Source organism: Aptenodytes forsteri, unplaced genomic scaffold, assembly GCF_000699145.1.
Source record: "Aptenodytes forsteri isolate BGI_AS27 unplaced genomic scaffold, ASM69914v1 Scaffold270, whole genome shotgun sequence".
Taxonomy (NCBI): Eukaryota; Metazoa; Chordata; class Aves; order Sphenisciformes; family Spheniscidae; genus Aptenodytes; species Aptenodytes forsteri.
The window spans coordinates 3,280-16,195 of NW_008794631.1; the positions used below are offsets into that span (position 1 = coordinate 3,280).

Consider the following 12,916-nt stretch of genomic DNA (forward strand, 5'->3'; position numbering starts at 1 on the left):
CCCAGTAGAATACAATGCAACTCATGTACATACCAATTTATTATTAATTTTTCAAACAAATTCCCCAGACCATCAGACATATGAAAGCCCCATATTTCCTTTATGTGGCAGCACACTATATGGCTACTTTAAAGTCCTTTTATGCTCATTCTTACTGAGTCATTGGCATAGTTGCATAAAGACAAAATGTCTCTTGTGGCACATGATAACAAACCACAGCAAATGATAACGAAAACAAACCAGGCATACCATTTTGTGCTTCATAGTTGGTTCGTGGCTAATTTAAAACACGTAATCCAAAAATTTGTTGTTTGACATCTCTTTGACAACTCTCTTTATTGAATTTGCAGAGCATAAATATGAAGACAACAGCATTGTTTTAGAGGTACATATTTAGCCATATAAAATTGCCCTGTATGTCACGGCAACATTTTTAAAGCACTTCTGTGTACCAGACTTTTTCAAGTTCATATTTAAAGGAACATTTAATGTTATTGCTAGAAATGATATCACTGTCAGCAAAACATAATACAAACACCCTGATTACTCAGCTATCTGCTCTACCACAACAAAGTCATCCCAAATGACACAGTACCACAGCTTCATGTTTGCTAGCCAGATTTATTATATTTTCCAGATTCTAACAAGACACACATTAAGAAATGCATGTTAATCATTGCCCTAATGAGAACAATATGCATTCAGCATTTAGGTTGTCACAAAAAAATACAGAAGGCAAGTACAGACTAAATGCACTCTAAATTTAAGGAAACCCAATCCTTCTTTCTACCAGCATGTTTCAGTGAAATCGTCATGTCCGAAAGAAAATTTTTAATGAACTACCTAAATTTTAGCAGCTATGTGTGTATGCTTTCATTAGGCACAAGGCAAAGTAAAATGCCATTCTGATCACCACTGTGAAAGCAAAATAACCACTGTACCACTTGCTTACGTACAAAAAGTTATGAGCATACAAAGCACTAAAAGTCTGCCCAGCATCTCTCCTCCAGAAATGGTGCACGCTTTCAGTTTTCTGTCAGATATGGTACTACTGGCCAGAAAATGATGTATCCTATTTATGCAGGACTTCCTATCAGTGTCAAATTGGATCATTTCTCTTCACTGAAAGTTGTCCTGAAAAAAACCCTATGTTTATGGGGAAAGAGTCCAGCAGCCACTGAGGAAGCAACAGAACTTGATAACTCCGCCCAAAACCACACCAAAATTCCCTGTGTTGCACTGTTTTCAGCCACACAACTTCTGGAGGAAACTACTACCTAACACATGTAAGAGGACAAGAATCTGGCTTTAAACATATTTGCAAATAATAAATAAAATGCATGCCTAGACTTACAGAATAAACCAATTAATTTCATGTGGTAAAAGTGCAAAACACATCACCATTCCACACTTCTGAGGGCCCGAAGGTGCATGAAGATTTGGTTTGAATTTTCTAAAGCAAAATATGCGCACTTCCCATGCTTGTCTTGGTTAGTTATTTATTTGCCTCAAGGAAACTTTCACTCTGGCCACCAGAAAAGGATGAGGAGATGATAAGGCTTGAAGTGCTGGCTGAACAGCAAATATGGCAGGCACCAATGGAGTGGGTGCAAAAGAAAGCAAGATTGTAATTTCTGCTTAGATTGCAGGGCCTTGTAGTCACACCAGACAGAAGACATCTAAAACCTCTCCCTCTCCCTCCCATTCCTCCTTCCACCTCCCCACATCGGTCACACAGCTCTCTCTTTCACTCCATCCGGATCACCAGGCACTGTGTGAACACTGATTTAGCCTTTACTAATTACACACTAAGAACGGCTTTTTTTCACTTCTACCTGGAATTATAAAGGTGTTTCCATACTCTTTGAGTAAAGACTTTTGAAAATAGTTACAAAATATTAAAGCCGTTTAAAGTGCAGTACCTCTTAATCTCTTTGCATAGGTTAAAACTAGTATTGCCTTGAAAAGTGGGTGCTAAAGTAAAATATGACTGAAAAATGTCTCATTGCACCCTACTGGAACACTTCATCAAAAGTGTAGTAAATGCAAGAAAACTTTGGCTTACTTTTTTGGGGGTGTCCCTCTCCCTCCTTCCCTTCCTTTCACGCCATTCTCCCAAGAGACAGAAAAGTATTTTTTGCATGTCAGCTAGCATTACATGAATAGAGCTACTCCAGTTTCTGTTCAGAAAGAAAAAAATCAGCTCAAACATTAGACTACCAGCTTCCTGAAGGGCAGAAAGAAAAAAAAAAAAAACCCACAAAGCAAAACAAAACCAAGAGAACGCATCGCCATACTTTTGAGGTACATAGTTTAAAACAGGGTATTTTTCAGTTAGGGATGAGGTCTTACCCAGGACATATTTCCCCTTCCCTCAAGTCCCCAGAAGTAATAACAACAACAAAATCTAGCTTTTCCTTCTAGATGTAACCATTATTGCAGTCTGCTTATGCTTTGTCTTCTTGAAAAAATAAATAATGAAACCTTTGCAAAAGGAAAATCAGCCACAGGTTAAATAAATAGTATCTATAAATATTATCTTAGTGGTAACTATATAATATTGCAAGTGCATCACTGACTAGATTAATGTGATGAAAGAGATCTTTTGTGTTACGTATTTTACTCAGTTAAATGTTTATGTTCTCTTTCAAGTGAAAACTTACAATTCCCAAAAGAGCAACAATAAGCTTGAAAAATCAGGTTAGACGTCAGCAGCTGACTATTAATAACCATCCTCTTGGCTAATATTTGTTTGCCCAGGGCAGCCAGTGTCCATAATCAGCATTCATCTTTCATCTTCCTCGGCTGGGCTGTCTGGCAGGTGCTGGGTGGGGTAAACACCGAGGGGTCGGCAATGCCCAGCTGTAGATCAAAAAAGCGAGTGGAGGTTGTCACGCTGTTGTTCTTCGTATAGGTTTCCTGTACTGGGTAACAGTCTTTGACTGTGTAAACACCGACCCAGGATTCCACTGTAACCAAGCAGAAATGTGACTACTTTAGATGACAAGAATGAATGAATGTGTCACGATGATGTCAGTCAAAAAAATGGCCATTCCTCAGGCAAAGCCTATAGGCTGGAACTGCCTATAGTTCTGTCCATACGCATGGCAACACCAAGAAAGGCCACAAAACTGGTATAATTTGGACACCACAGTGATCTTAAACCTGAACACATTGGTGTCAAGCACATTTCAGATCATGATACCGTCATGGCATTGGTATGTCACCTTTCAAGTATAGCTCTACTGAAGGACCATCTCTTCTGCTTAGTCCCAAATTTAGTTGTGTTCTGCATAAGTCAGATTTCTCTCATCTCTCATGCCACTTTCGTGTCAGCACTTATTCACGTTACCAGTAAAGCAATGAAATGCTCTGTTTTCCCAGAAGGCAAATTTTGGTGCCATCAGCTTGGGTAGCATGGGGACATTTTACCTTACACTCTGTTCTTGACAAATTGAAAGATGTGATTACTGGAAACCTGTGGTCCATTTCACAATGCTGGCCCTCAACACAGCCTTTGACACTCTAAAACACTTAGTCCCCCCAACTACGCGGGACATCCGATTCCTTCCTGTGCACAGGAAGTTCTGCACTCACCTACCCAAGGAAGCTCTTGTCCTCTGCTGTGCTGGGGACTCCTCTGCACCAGAACTGACAGCCATAGCATTTTGCTTCCACAGCTTTTGGTCCTCTATAATCTTAACTGTCATTGTTACACTGATGATACTCACCACATCTTTAATCCAAATTAACACGACCTTGCTTCATCTTTCTCCATTTTACTGTCTCAAGCACAGAGGGTTTGTCTCATTAGAAGAGGAACATTTCCAAATACAACTCCAGTGCTCCATCTCTTCTTTTAACTCATCCCTTCTGTTTACCATCATCTATTCATATCATCATCATGTTTTAATTTTTTTAATTCCTATTCCTCTCAGACATTTCTACTGGTTCATTAATTATTTCAGGAGTACACTCAATGCTGATCTCCTCCACGTATGTGATGTAGCAAGTCCGTCCCTTTTTTCAACTTCAGTTTAATTCCACGTCGTGCTTATCTCAAAGGTGTTCCCTCACTCTCTTCCTCCCTCATCCTGTGCCATCACCTCTGCTTTCACCACTATGCTATTTCTGTAGTCAATACCATCGAGGTGTTTTCCTTTGAATACCCCTCACTTCTAAATCTCTTTTATTAACCCCATGCACCTCTTCTGTGATCTTTCTTTACCCCTTCCATTGTACACCACTTCATCCAGTTGTTTTGTGTATTTCAGATCTCTTGATAGCAGAAACTCATGAGGTTAAAATACAAAATTACCTACTGCGATCATAAATCAGTTCCTCTGAGGGATGCCTGTAACAAATTTTTCCAGTCCCAAGGAGGCTTATTTTCTCTTACTCAGCAGCAATCAAACATACTTATTGTCTGTCCTTCCAGTATTGTGTCATACACTGTACCACAATCACATTATCAGAAATAGATAAGCTGTGACATGAAACACACATACACTATCTAAAGAAAGGGTGGCAAGCTGAGCAATATTTGAACATACCTCTCCAGGGCATCCTAATACACCAAAAACATTCTGACCTCAATGAGTTTGGTTTTGAGCATCCAGAAACGGAGGCTTCTTTTCCTCAACAAGTCTTCTATCAGAATTTTGATTAAAAAATTAAGGTAAAATATGATGCTACCAAGGTAGCCTGTATCTCCACTGAAACCTTTATAATTTTACAGAAATACAATTTCTAGAATCCAAGCCAATTAGCTGAAAGTTGGATGGGTAGACAACTTTAAGACATTATTTTTATGAATGATCATACAGAAAAGCACTGGAGATACAAAATACTACAGGATAAAAATCACACATCATTAACTGAATGTATCTGGATATTAAGTTCCACAAAAGTCCCAAAAATACCAGATCTGAAAAATAAAATCCTTGGAGTAAGTGATAACTTGCCTCTTGTAGAATACCAGAGGATATATCGACCTAGTTACAGAGGTCTAACGATCTTATCCTTCATTTTTTACTTCATTCTTTCTACTTTTATTCAAGAAAGAAATATTTTCCCCTGGCTAAATGCTCAGGTTCATAACCAGCCTATATATTAGGTGCCTATAACCATAAGTATTGCATTAGCTGAATAATGCCATAAATTTCATGGGGGTTTAAAAATTATTTTTATAGTTGTCTGGGTCATCAGTAAACCATAGATGAAATTGAAGCCAATGTGCTAATAAATTGCTATGTATCCAAAACCTAACATACTGTACCTTGGAAAATTCAGCCTACTTTCATTTATGATGCAGGTGTTCAGCTGCCAAGTGCAGAACTAAGCCTTGCAAGCAGATGTTTCTTACTAGTGTAGCGGATAACAAAACTTATGTGCATATTAAGGATGTCCATTGCTGCAGAACCATGTATTGGATGTATTCTATGATAACATTTGATAGTAGTGTGTAGACACACACTGACACCTGCTTTGTTTCTATTATACACACTCTAGTTTGAGTGTGCCCCTAATTATATTACCAGTTCTTCTCTAGATAAAGTTTGGATACAGGCTGCTGGATTCAAATGCAAAATGATGCTCTTCCATGCCAAAATCTGTATGATACAAACTAAAATACAGTCAAGTCCCTTGGACATACTTGATCCTGCTGAGATATGAAACATTTTCTTAATAAAATGCATTGATAATAAAATGATATGCTGTGCACAGGGTATATTTATTATTTCTTCCAGCAAACTTTATAGAAATATGGAAAGCTGGGGTGAAACATGAATAATTTTATTTTTCCCTGGGTAGCAGAGACAATGATTATTATTAAGATGAAACAAAAGCATGCACATACATTTCCTGGCTGGTTTTCTGTCAGACCATTCCTGTACCATAATTTTGTCTCCAGGTCCCCCAATGTAGTACTGATCTTCATAAGTTGAATTGGCAGGAATATCATATGGATCCCATGGCTCTGTCAGAGCAATCTTCGAGCAAAGCTTTGTAACTTGCTCAATCTGAAACATCACTGCATCTTTATAGAGCAATATATACTCAAAGAATCTGAAACATTAAAAAAAAAACCAGTTAATATATATAGTCTTTTTCTATACTAAGCAAGGAGCATTGCTGATAAGTAAGCTTGCCTTTGACTTCTCAGTATAAGCCCATTTTCACTTGCATTAAACTTTGCCAAACTTTGAGAAAGGCTAACCAGTTGGGCTGAAATTTCCCATGCTGAAAGTTTGTCTCAGTTGACTCTTTCCAAAATAAATAAATCAGGCTGAACTGGTTCAGCCATTTCTGAGAACAACAGAACAACTTTTCTGAGAACAACTGAGAGAAAAACATGTTATTATTCCTAGTTTTGTTTTGTTTTTTAATAACTGTTTTATTAAAAAGTTCTCGTGCCTCCATGTTTTGGAGAAAGGACTTCAAATTTGGCAGGGGAAAAGTTTTTATTAAAAGGTGCCCAGATTTGGCTAAGTTATAAGCCTTTGAAAAAATCTGCTTGCATAGGCTGGATAGATTCAATTCCCCATGAACATGGTAGAGCCTTTCTCTGTGCTGGTCAGATGTGGTATCTGCCACCCTCACAGGTGGTCCTCCATGGAAACCCATGAGGCTTAGTGGAACATGCCGCTGAAGGGGGAAGTACATGGTCCGAAGTGCAGAACTGAGAGGCTCTCCCTCCTAATGGCAAAGTTTCTCTCTGGAAGCCACCAGACTCAAGGAAGTAGTGAAAGGAGAAAGCAGAGGAGCAAAATAGTAAGGTAGAGATAAGGAGGGGTGTGGAGATCAATGAGCTTGAGAGGCCAGAAGGTGAGGTCAACAAAATGGATAATTAATAAGGACTTAAAAAAAATCTTCTATAGAGTATGAAGTGACCAAGCCCTACTCTAAGGATAGATGATAAACCTCTTCATGGACATTTTCATCTAGTTACTAGTTATAGTAGTTGGGTCTACCACAAACGCTGTGACTTTGTTTCTATACCTATAAAAAGGAGGTGGTATGATCCTTACCTTGTAGCTGGGGACAGAAACAGAGAGAAACTGAAATTAAAATTATCAGAAGTATCATCTGATTTTGAATACGTAACCAGAAACACCAGAGGCCTAACTTTTCCAGGGTACTTAGCATTATCAATCAGGTGATGAGTTGTTCAAAGCACAAATCAAAGCATCCTCATGTGTGCTCTGCACCTTTTGCAAAGGAGAGCCAGGAGTCACTCTCTAAATCCCCCAAAACTGTGCACTCATTATTAGAGGCTTCCTGTGAATATTTCAGCTCAAGTATTTAGCTACAGTCTACTGTTATGCAGTGACTCTAGAGAAAAGGAAGGGATGGTATTAATTCCCTCAAACAGCTTCATCTTGCTGATGTGTAATAGTGTCTCTTTCCATCTGTACTTCCTTGCTTCATTCATGATGCTGCCTCCATTTCCTGCAAAAATAAAAATGGCTTGGGTGTCCTTTGGACAGTGGCGTCTTCCACTTCACAACCCTGATGCTAGCCCCTAACAGTATTCATCCCATACCGTCGGCAGGACGGGAAGCTGGTGGAAAACAGGGCACAATCCATGTAATTGAAGAGATGATGCACAAAAGCAAGAGGGGACCTTCTCTTGGTATCTCCCAACTCCTGCATGTTTCTCTTTGCAGTCTTCACATTCTTTTGGGGAGGATGTGGAGTTTACATAAAATAGGGCTGACAACAAAACAATTTACAGTTTTAATTGTTGCACTATACAATTGCATCAGACAGGAATCGCTTCACCCACCACTGACACAGAGGCATTTAAAGGTTGCACTATGAGAAGCGTCTAATCATGGTAAAAAGCATCAGAGCAACATTCCCATCACTTCTTGAGAGGATCACTTATCCCGTGTGTGTGGAAATGTAGGCAGGCTAAAAGGCATTAGCCAAACTGAACGGTGACAAAGAATGTAAAAGGGGACAAGGAGGCTGACACGAAGTGAGCTGGGGCATACCTCTCACGCACGACCTTGCGCAACACGGGAGGTAGCATATCCCACTTTCCATGAGGAAGTCAGTCACCGGGAACTTCTCACACATTAACGAGACTCACACTGAGAGGCTGACAAGCTGCAAGATTATATATTGGCTTCCCCATGGTAAATCGTTCTCTTGCCCATATCTTAAAATATTCCTGCTTCTGTGATGACTCGTAGCAACCTAAACTCACCTGCCATTTTCTTAGTCAAAGGCAATGTCTCCAGTCATGCTACACTACTGAAGAATTCAGTATATATAAACTGGTTCCTTACGTAAACCCAAGCCTATGACCACATAAGGACATACGTAACTTTTATATCACGCTCAGTCCAGAGAACATACTCACAAGAACACTAAAATACACTTATTTATGTGTTTGCAACCAGACTCTAATGACTCAACTACTGTTCAGCCGGCTGCCCAGCAGCTCCCATAAAAGTGGGAAGGGGAATGCCTTACAGATGAGTCTATCAACGTGTTTGAGATATGGGAATAAAATTTAAACAATTACATTTCTTTTTTATTTTAAATCCTTACTTAAAACTTATTTCACACAGAAATTTTATTTGCATTTTTAACAATTTTTTCATGTTTTTTTTTTTCCTTATTGTTTCCTTTATAAATTATTTCATGGAATAAATATCTTTTGTTGTAAATTTTGTAACCTGTGAATTGATATCATTGCATGAGGGACATGTGCCACCTTTAGTCAAGTGAAACAGTAGTTCAAACTTCAATCTGACAAATGCATGTATTTAACTTTCAGCACATGGGTAGCCACTGTGACTTCAACAGATGGCATGAATACTTGCAGAAGGAGGGCCATAACCCAAAAAAACCTACTTTCTTGACTTTGCCATCTTCCATGCAGACAGCAAGATGTGCATTATAAAGCGACAACGACAACAAGAATTAGAAAAATCCAAACAAATCAAACTCATCACTAAGCATCTCTGTAGCACCCATTCTACAGAGCAAGAGGCTCCACCACCTACATTTTTGCTTCTGGGAGATGCAGAGCGAACACATGTGGAAGAGACGCCAGTCGCAGGATTTGATGTGTTGCTGGGATGAACTCAGCAGCTACAGTGGCACACACACAAGATGAGAACTGCAGAGAGCGTGTCTCTACTTACTGTGCATGGCAGCGCTGGGTAAGCAGTGAACATGATTTACACTGTCATTATTCAACCTGGATGTATCTCACATCCAAGTTTTAAAGAGAATTGCTCCTGTGTGTGTCCTGGAAATAGCAAGTACAGAAACCTAAGATTACACAGGATCTGAGTTTAACTGCATATGAAAGGTTAAGTTGTTGTTTTATAAAGAGAACTATTTACCAGCCAAAATTAATAACAAAATGTGCATGAATATAAAAATGAAAATCTAGCATATTTTAAAGCAAAATATTTAAAATCATTTCCTCTTTTTTTTTTTTTTAAAAATGTGCATATATAAAAATGAAAATCTAGCATATTTTAAAGCAAAATATTTAAAAATCATTTCCTCTTTTTTTTTTTTTTACAGGCCAACTCCTAAGTATACTGCCTCTATTTGTTTTAGGTGCCTAAGGTTTCATTGGCTGCTTGAGGAGAAGCACAGAGTCCTGAAAATAGGTCTTGGCAAAGAAATAGAAGAGGAAATGATTTTTAATTAGTTTGGTTTTTCAGAAAAAATAACATATTTGCAGCCTGTGCCCACCCCTAATATTATTTTTATAATAATTTCATTTCTTAAACTGTAACTTCAAGAAAGCCCCAACCTGTTCACTGGGTACCTTCAAACAGATTTGGAGAAGTTACTTGGACAAGTTACCCTATTTGCCTGACTGAGATTATTTCCTTTCCTTTCCTATCCTATTCCATCCTACCCTGTCCTATGCTTCACACCCTTTACACACTATGCCCTTAATGGGACTCTCTCATGGTCCTTAATACTCCCTTTGTCTGTGCCTGAAAATGGATGAATTCCAGCACATAAAGACACACATGTTTTTTGCTCCTATGCTTTAAAGAATTTCTTAACACTGGACCATATCCTGTGCAAATAATTCCATTGACTTTGCTGGAAATAATCATGTCAGACAGGTGGGATACACATTGTGTTCAGTACTCTCTTCCCCCAGCCTAAGGAAAGTATTTTTCCAAATAAGAGACCGTCTGAATTCAATGCAAGGGCAGAATACCGTGCCCACACAATCACAAGGCAAAGCACTTGCATTGAGGACACGCTGTGAGGAGTGGGTGTGCATCCAAATATCGTCCTACCTTGGAGATTCCTCCTGAAATTTGGGGAGATAGTTAGAGCTGCCTCCCAGGAGACAGCCCAGGTAACACAGAGTCACACTCTTGGACTCTCATAAATGACTGAAACCAATAAACTCATCTAATGACTTGTCTTTTGAATGGATTATTGTTCTGCATGTTATGAATGCAATTCAAAACAATGAATTATTTTTTAACATTTGTCAGAAAAAAAGTCATTAGTCTCAAGACCATGCTACCAGCTCTCTTTCGGGTACTCAGCCTGCACCGTGTCCTGCCGAAAAGTGCCCTATGCTGAGGTCCTTCCCAGCTGTCAGTCCTGAAGCATGCTAGCCTGCCCATCACCTAACACATCCGCGTGACTCCCAGGGTTTACTTCTGCACTTCCAAAGGCTTCCTCGTGAGCGTCAAACCTAGAAGGAAGGAGCTGTTTGCTGTCCAATTGCCTTCATAGTGACTCAGAGGAGCAGAGGTGTTGGCAGTGGCATGCCAAGACCCGCGTGATGTATCGAAGCACATCAGACAAGGTCATTTGCTAGAGAGAAGCAAAATAATGGTCTGAGGCTGAGACTGGGTAAAAGAAATTCCTTGTGTGCTAAATCTGGCTCTGCATCATTTTGCTCTGTGGCTTTGGACAAGTAACTTACAGTACCGGATCCTTAAAATGCCTTTCTTGTTATTTATTTTTTGATTGCTGTAGCACTGAAGAGACACTAATCGGGGATCAAGAACCAGTTGTGCAAGGCATTGTATTAACAAAAAACAAAACCACAATTCCTGCCCCCAAAAACAATGGAACAATGGTTCTTGTAAAACAGACTTTCCTTTCCTGCAAAGACATATGGGGTTTCATGCATCCAGGGCTTTAACCTGTTGATTCAGTTTTCCCAGCTGCAGCTTTTGTATCCTTAAAACTCCCACTCGTGTTAGCCAGGACTTATATAATCTAGTAATTATTATAAAGCAATTGAAAAATGAAGGCAAAATTTTATCTATGATTTGTATCAGAGATACTGTATTACTCAGCAGGGAACAGTATTTGATATTTAAGATATCAACTTGAGGTCGCTGCAATTATTCCAAAGCTAACTTTACTTTCTCTTTTGAGATTAACTGAAAGCTTGAAGCATCTGTCTGCCTTTGTGGTATTACTTAATTCTTTGCCGGTTCTGTTTGTAAAAAGGCATTTTAAATACTGTGAAAGAAGTCAGAACACTTCTAACTAGAAGAAATTTCACTAAAAATATCCCAAACAAATCCTCTGTTCTAGTGTGCACGGACAGGTACATCCAAATATGTAATTCTTGAGTTATCTTGTATCCTCTTGATAACATACCCCACAAAATTTTCATAAAAATACCACTATTTTTTACATATTTCTTATTGAAGAAAGATATACTGGGAGAATAGGAACCTTTACTAGAGGATGACTATAAAACCTCATCTTCTCAGCTCTTCAGATTAAGAACATTTTCAAGGGAGCAAAGCTGCTGAGCAGACACGTAGACAGTTGATAAACACTCATCAGGTCAAGAACATTCATCTGCTTTTGGAAAGCTCTGGCAAGCTCATTTCAAAACTGAGAAGCATTCGTTTTTCAGTATATTTCTGGGAACTCCTTTCCTCTTTCCCATGAAGTTTTCGGTAATTTCAGACTTGTGTTTTTCTTCTGGTGTATCAGACCTCAACAACAACAGTAATTTACCATATTTGATCTCATATGTTTGGCAGTGGTGCTGGACTATGGTATATTGTACAAATACAGTATTGTGCAAATACATGTGACAGCAAATGTAACCTGATATTGTGTAAAAGCAGTATTTTTTAGTCTGACTTAAATCACTCACAGATTGCAAAGGCCTTTTTTTATTTTCAAGGCAACCAAGCCCCCTGTATCAAGTATCTAATTAGCAAGGTATATGAGGAACTTTGACAGCACTACCAGTTTCCAAAGCATAGAGAATTAGGCAGTTTAAGTCCTGTTAATTACAAAGTTCATGTAGAAAGAAAACCTTCAATATAGGAATCAAAAGCTGGAAAGTCAAAGCTACACCAGCTAAAGGATGACATATTTTTGTGACTTTAATTACAAAACTCAATAAAAAAATTATGCAATGCCTTATTCTTTTAATTGTTTTCCCATAAATCAGATTAGCTACTTTGGCAAATACTAAGGGAAATTAAGTTCTTCAGCAAGAACGCTGTTTCCATTGCTGTCCCTTTTTGTCTATTTGACACTCCATAATAATCAGTCTGATCCACCAAGTTGCACCCCTGAGAACAATGCATTCTAACTGAAATTGAAATTCAGGAAAACAATAAAGCATTGTGTTTAAGGGAGTCATGTTTTGCAAGGAGCTAAAAGATGCTAAGCCACTATCCATCGTATTTGAGAAGTCGTGGCAGTCCAGTGAAGTTCCCACTGACTGGAAAAGGGGAAACATAACCCCCATTTTTAAAAAGGGAAAAAAGGAAGACCCAGGGAACTACAGGCCAGTCAGTCTCACCTCTGTGCCTGGGAAGATCATGGAACAGATCCTCCTGGAAGCTATGCTAAGGCACATGGAGGACAGGGAGGTGATTCGAGACAGCCAGCATGGCTTCACCAAGGGCAAGTCCTGCCTGAC

At 38.9% G+C, this 12,916-nt stretch overlaps 1 protein-coding gene across 1 annotated transcript; it reads right to left on the reverse strand.

Moving 5' to 3' along the window:
* Positions 1 to 306: 306 nt before the first annotated feature.
* On the reverse strand, positions 307 to 8,085 carry EPDR1 (ependymin related 1). Its single transcript, XM_009273494.1, has 4 exons — positions 8,001 to 8,085; positions 7,032 to 7,038; positions 5,861 to 6,069; positions 307 to 2,969 (listed from the first exon to the last, which is right to left on the reverse strand). The coding sequence occupies exons 1-4, from the start codon at positions 8,083 to 8,085 to the stop codon at positions 2,779 to 2,781; spliced, it is 492 nt and encodes a 163-aa protein (XP_009271769.1). The 3' UTR covers positions 307 to 2,778.
* Between the last annotated feature and the right edge of the window lie 4,831 nt (positions 8,086 to 12,916).

Coding starts and splice junctions, on each gene's coding strand:
- EPDR1 (XM_009273494.1), bottom strand. CDS start 8,085: ATGTGTGAGAAGTTCCCGGTGACTGACTTCCTCATGGAAAGTGGGATA. Junction 2,970..5,860: donor CAGAAAACCAGCCAGGAAAT/GTATGTGCATGC, acceptor GCTTGGTTACAG/TGGAATCCTGGGTCGGTGTT.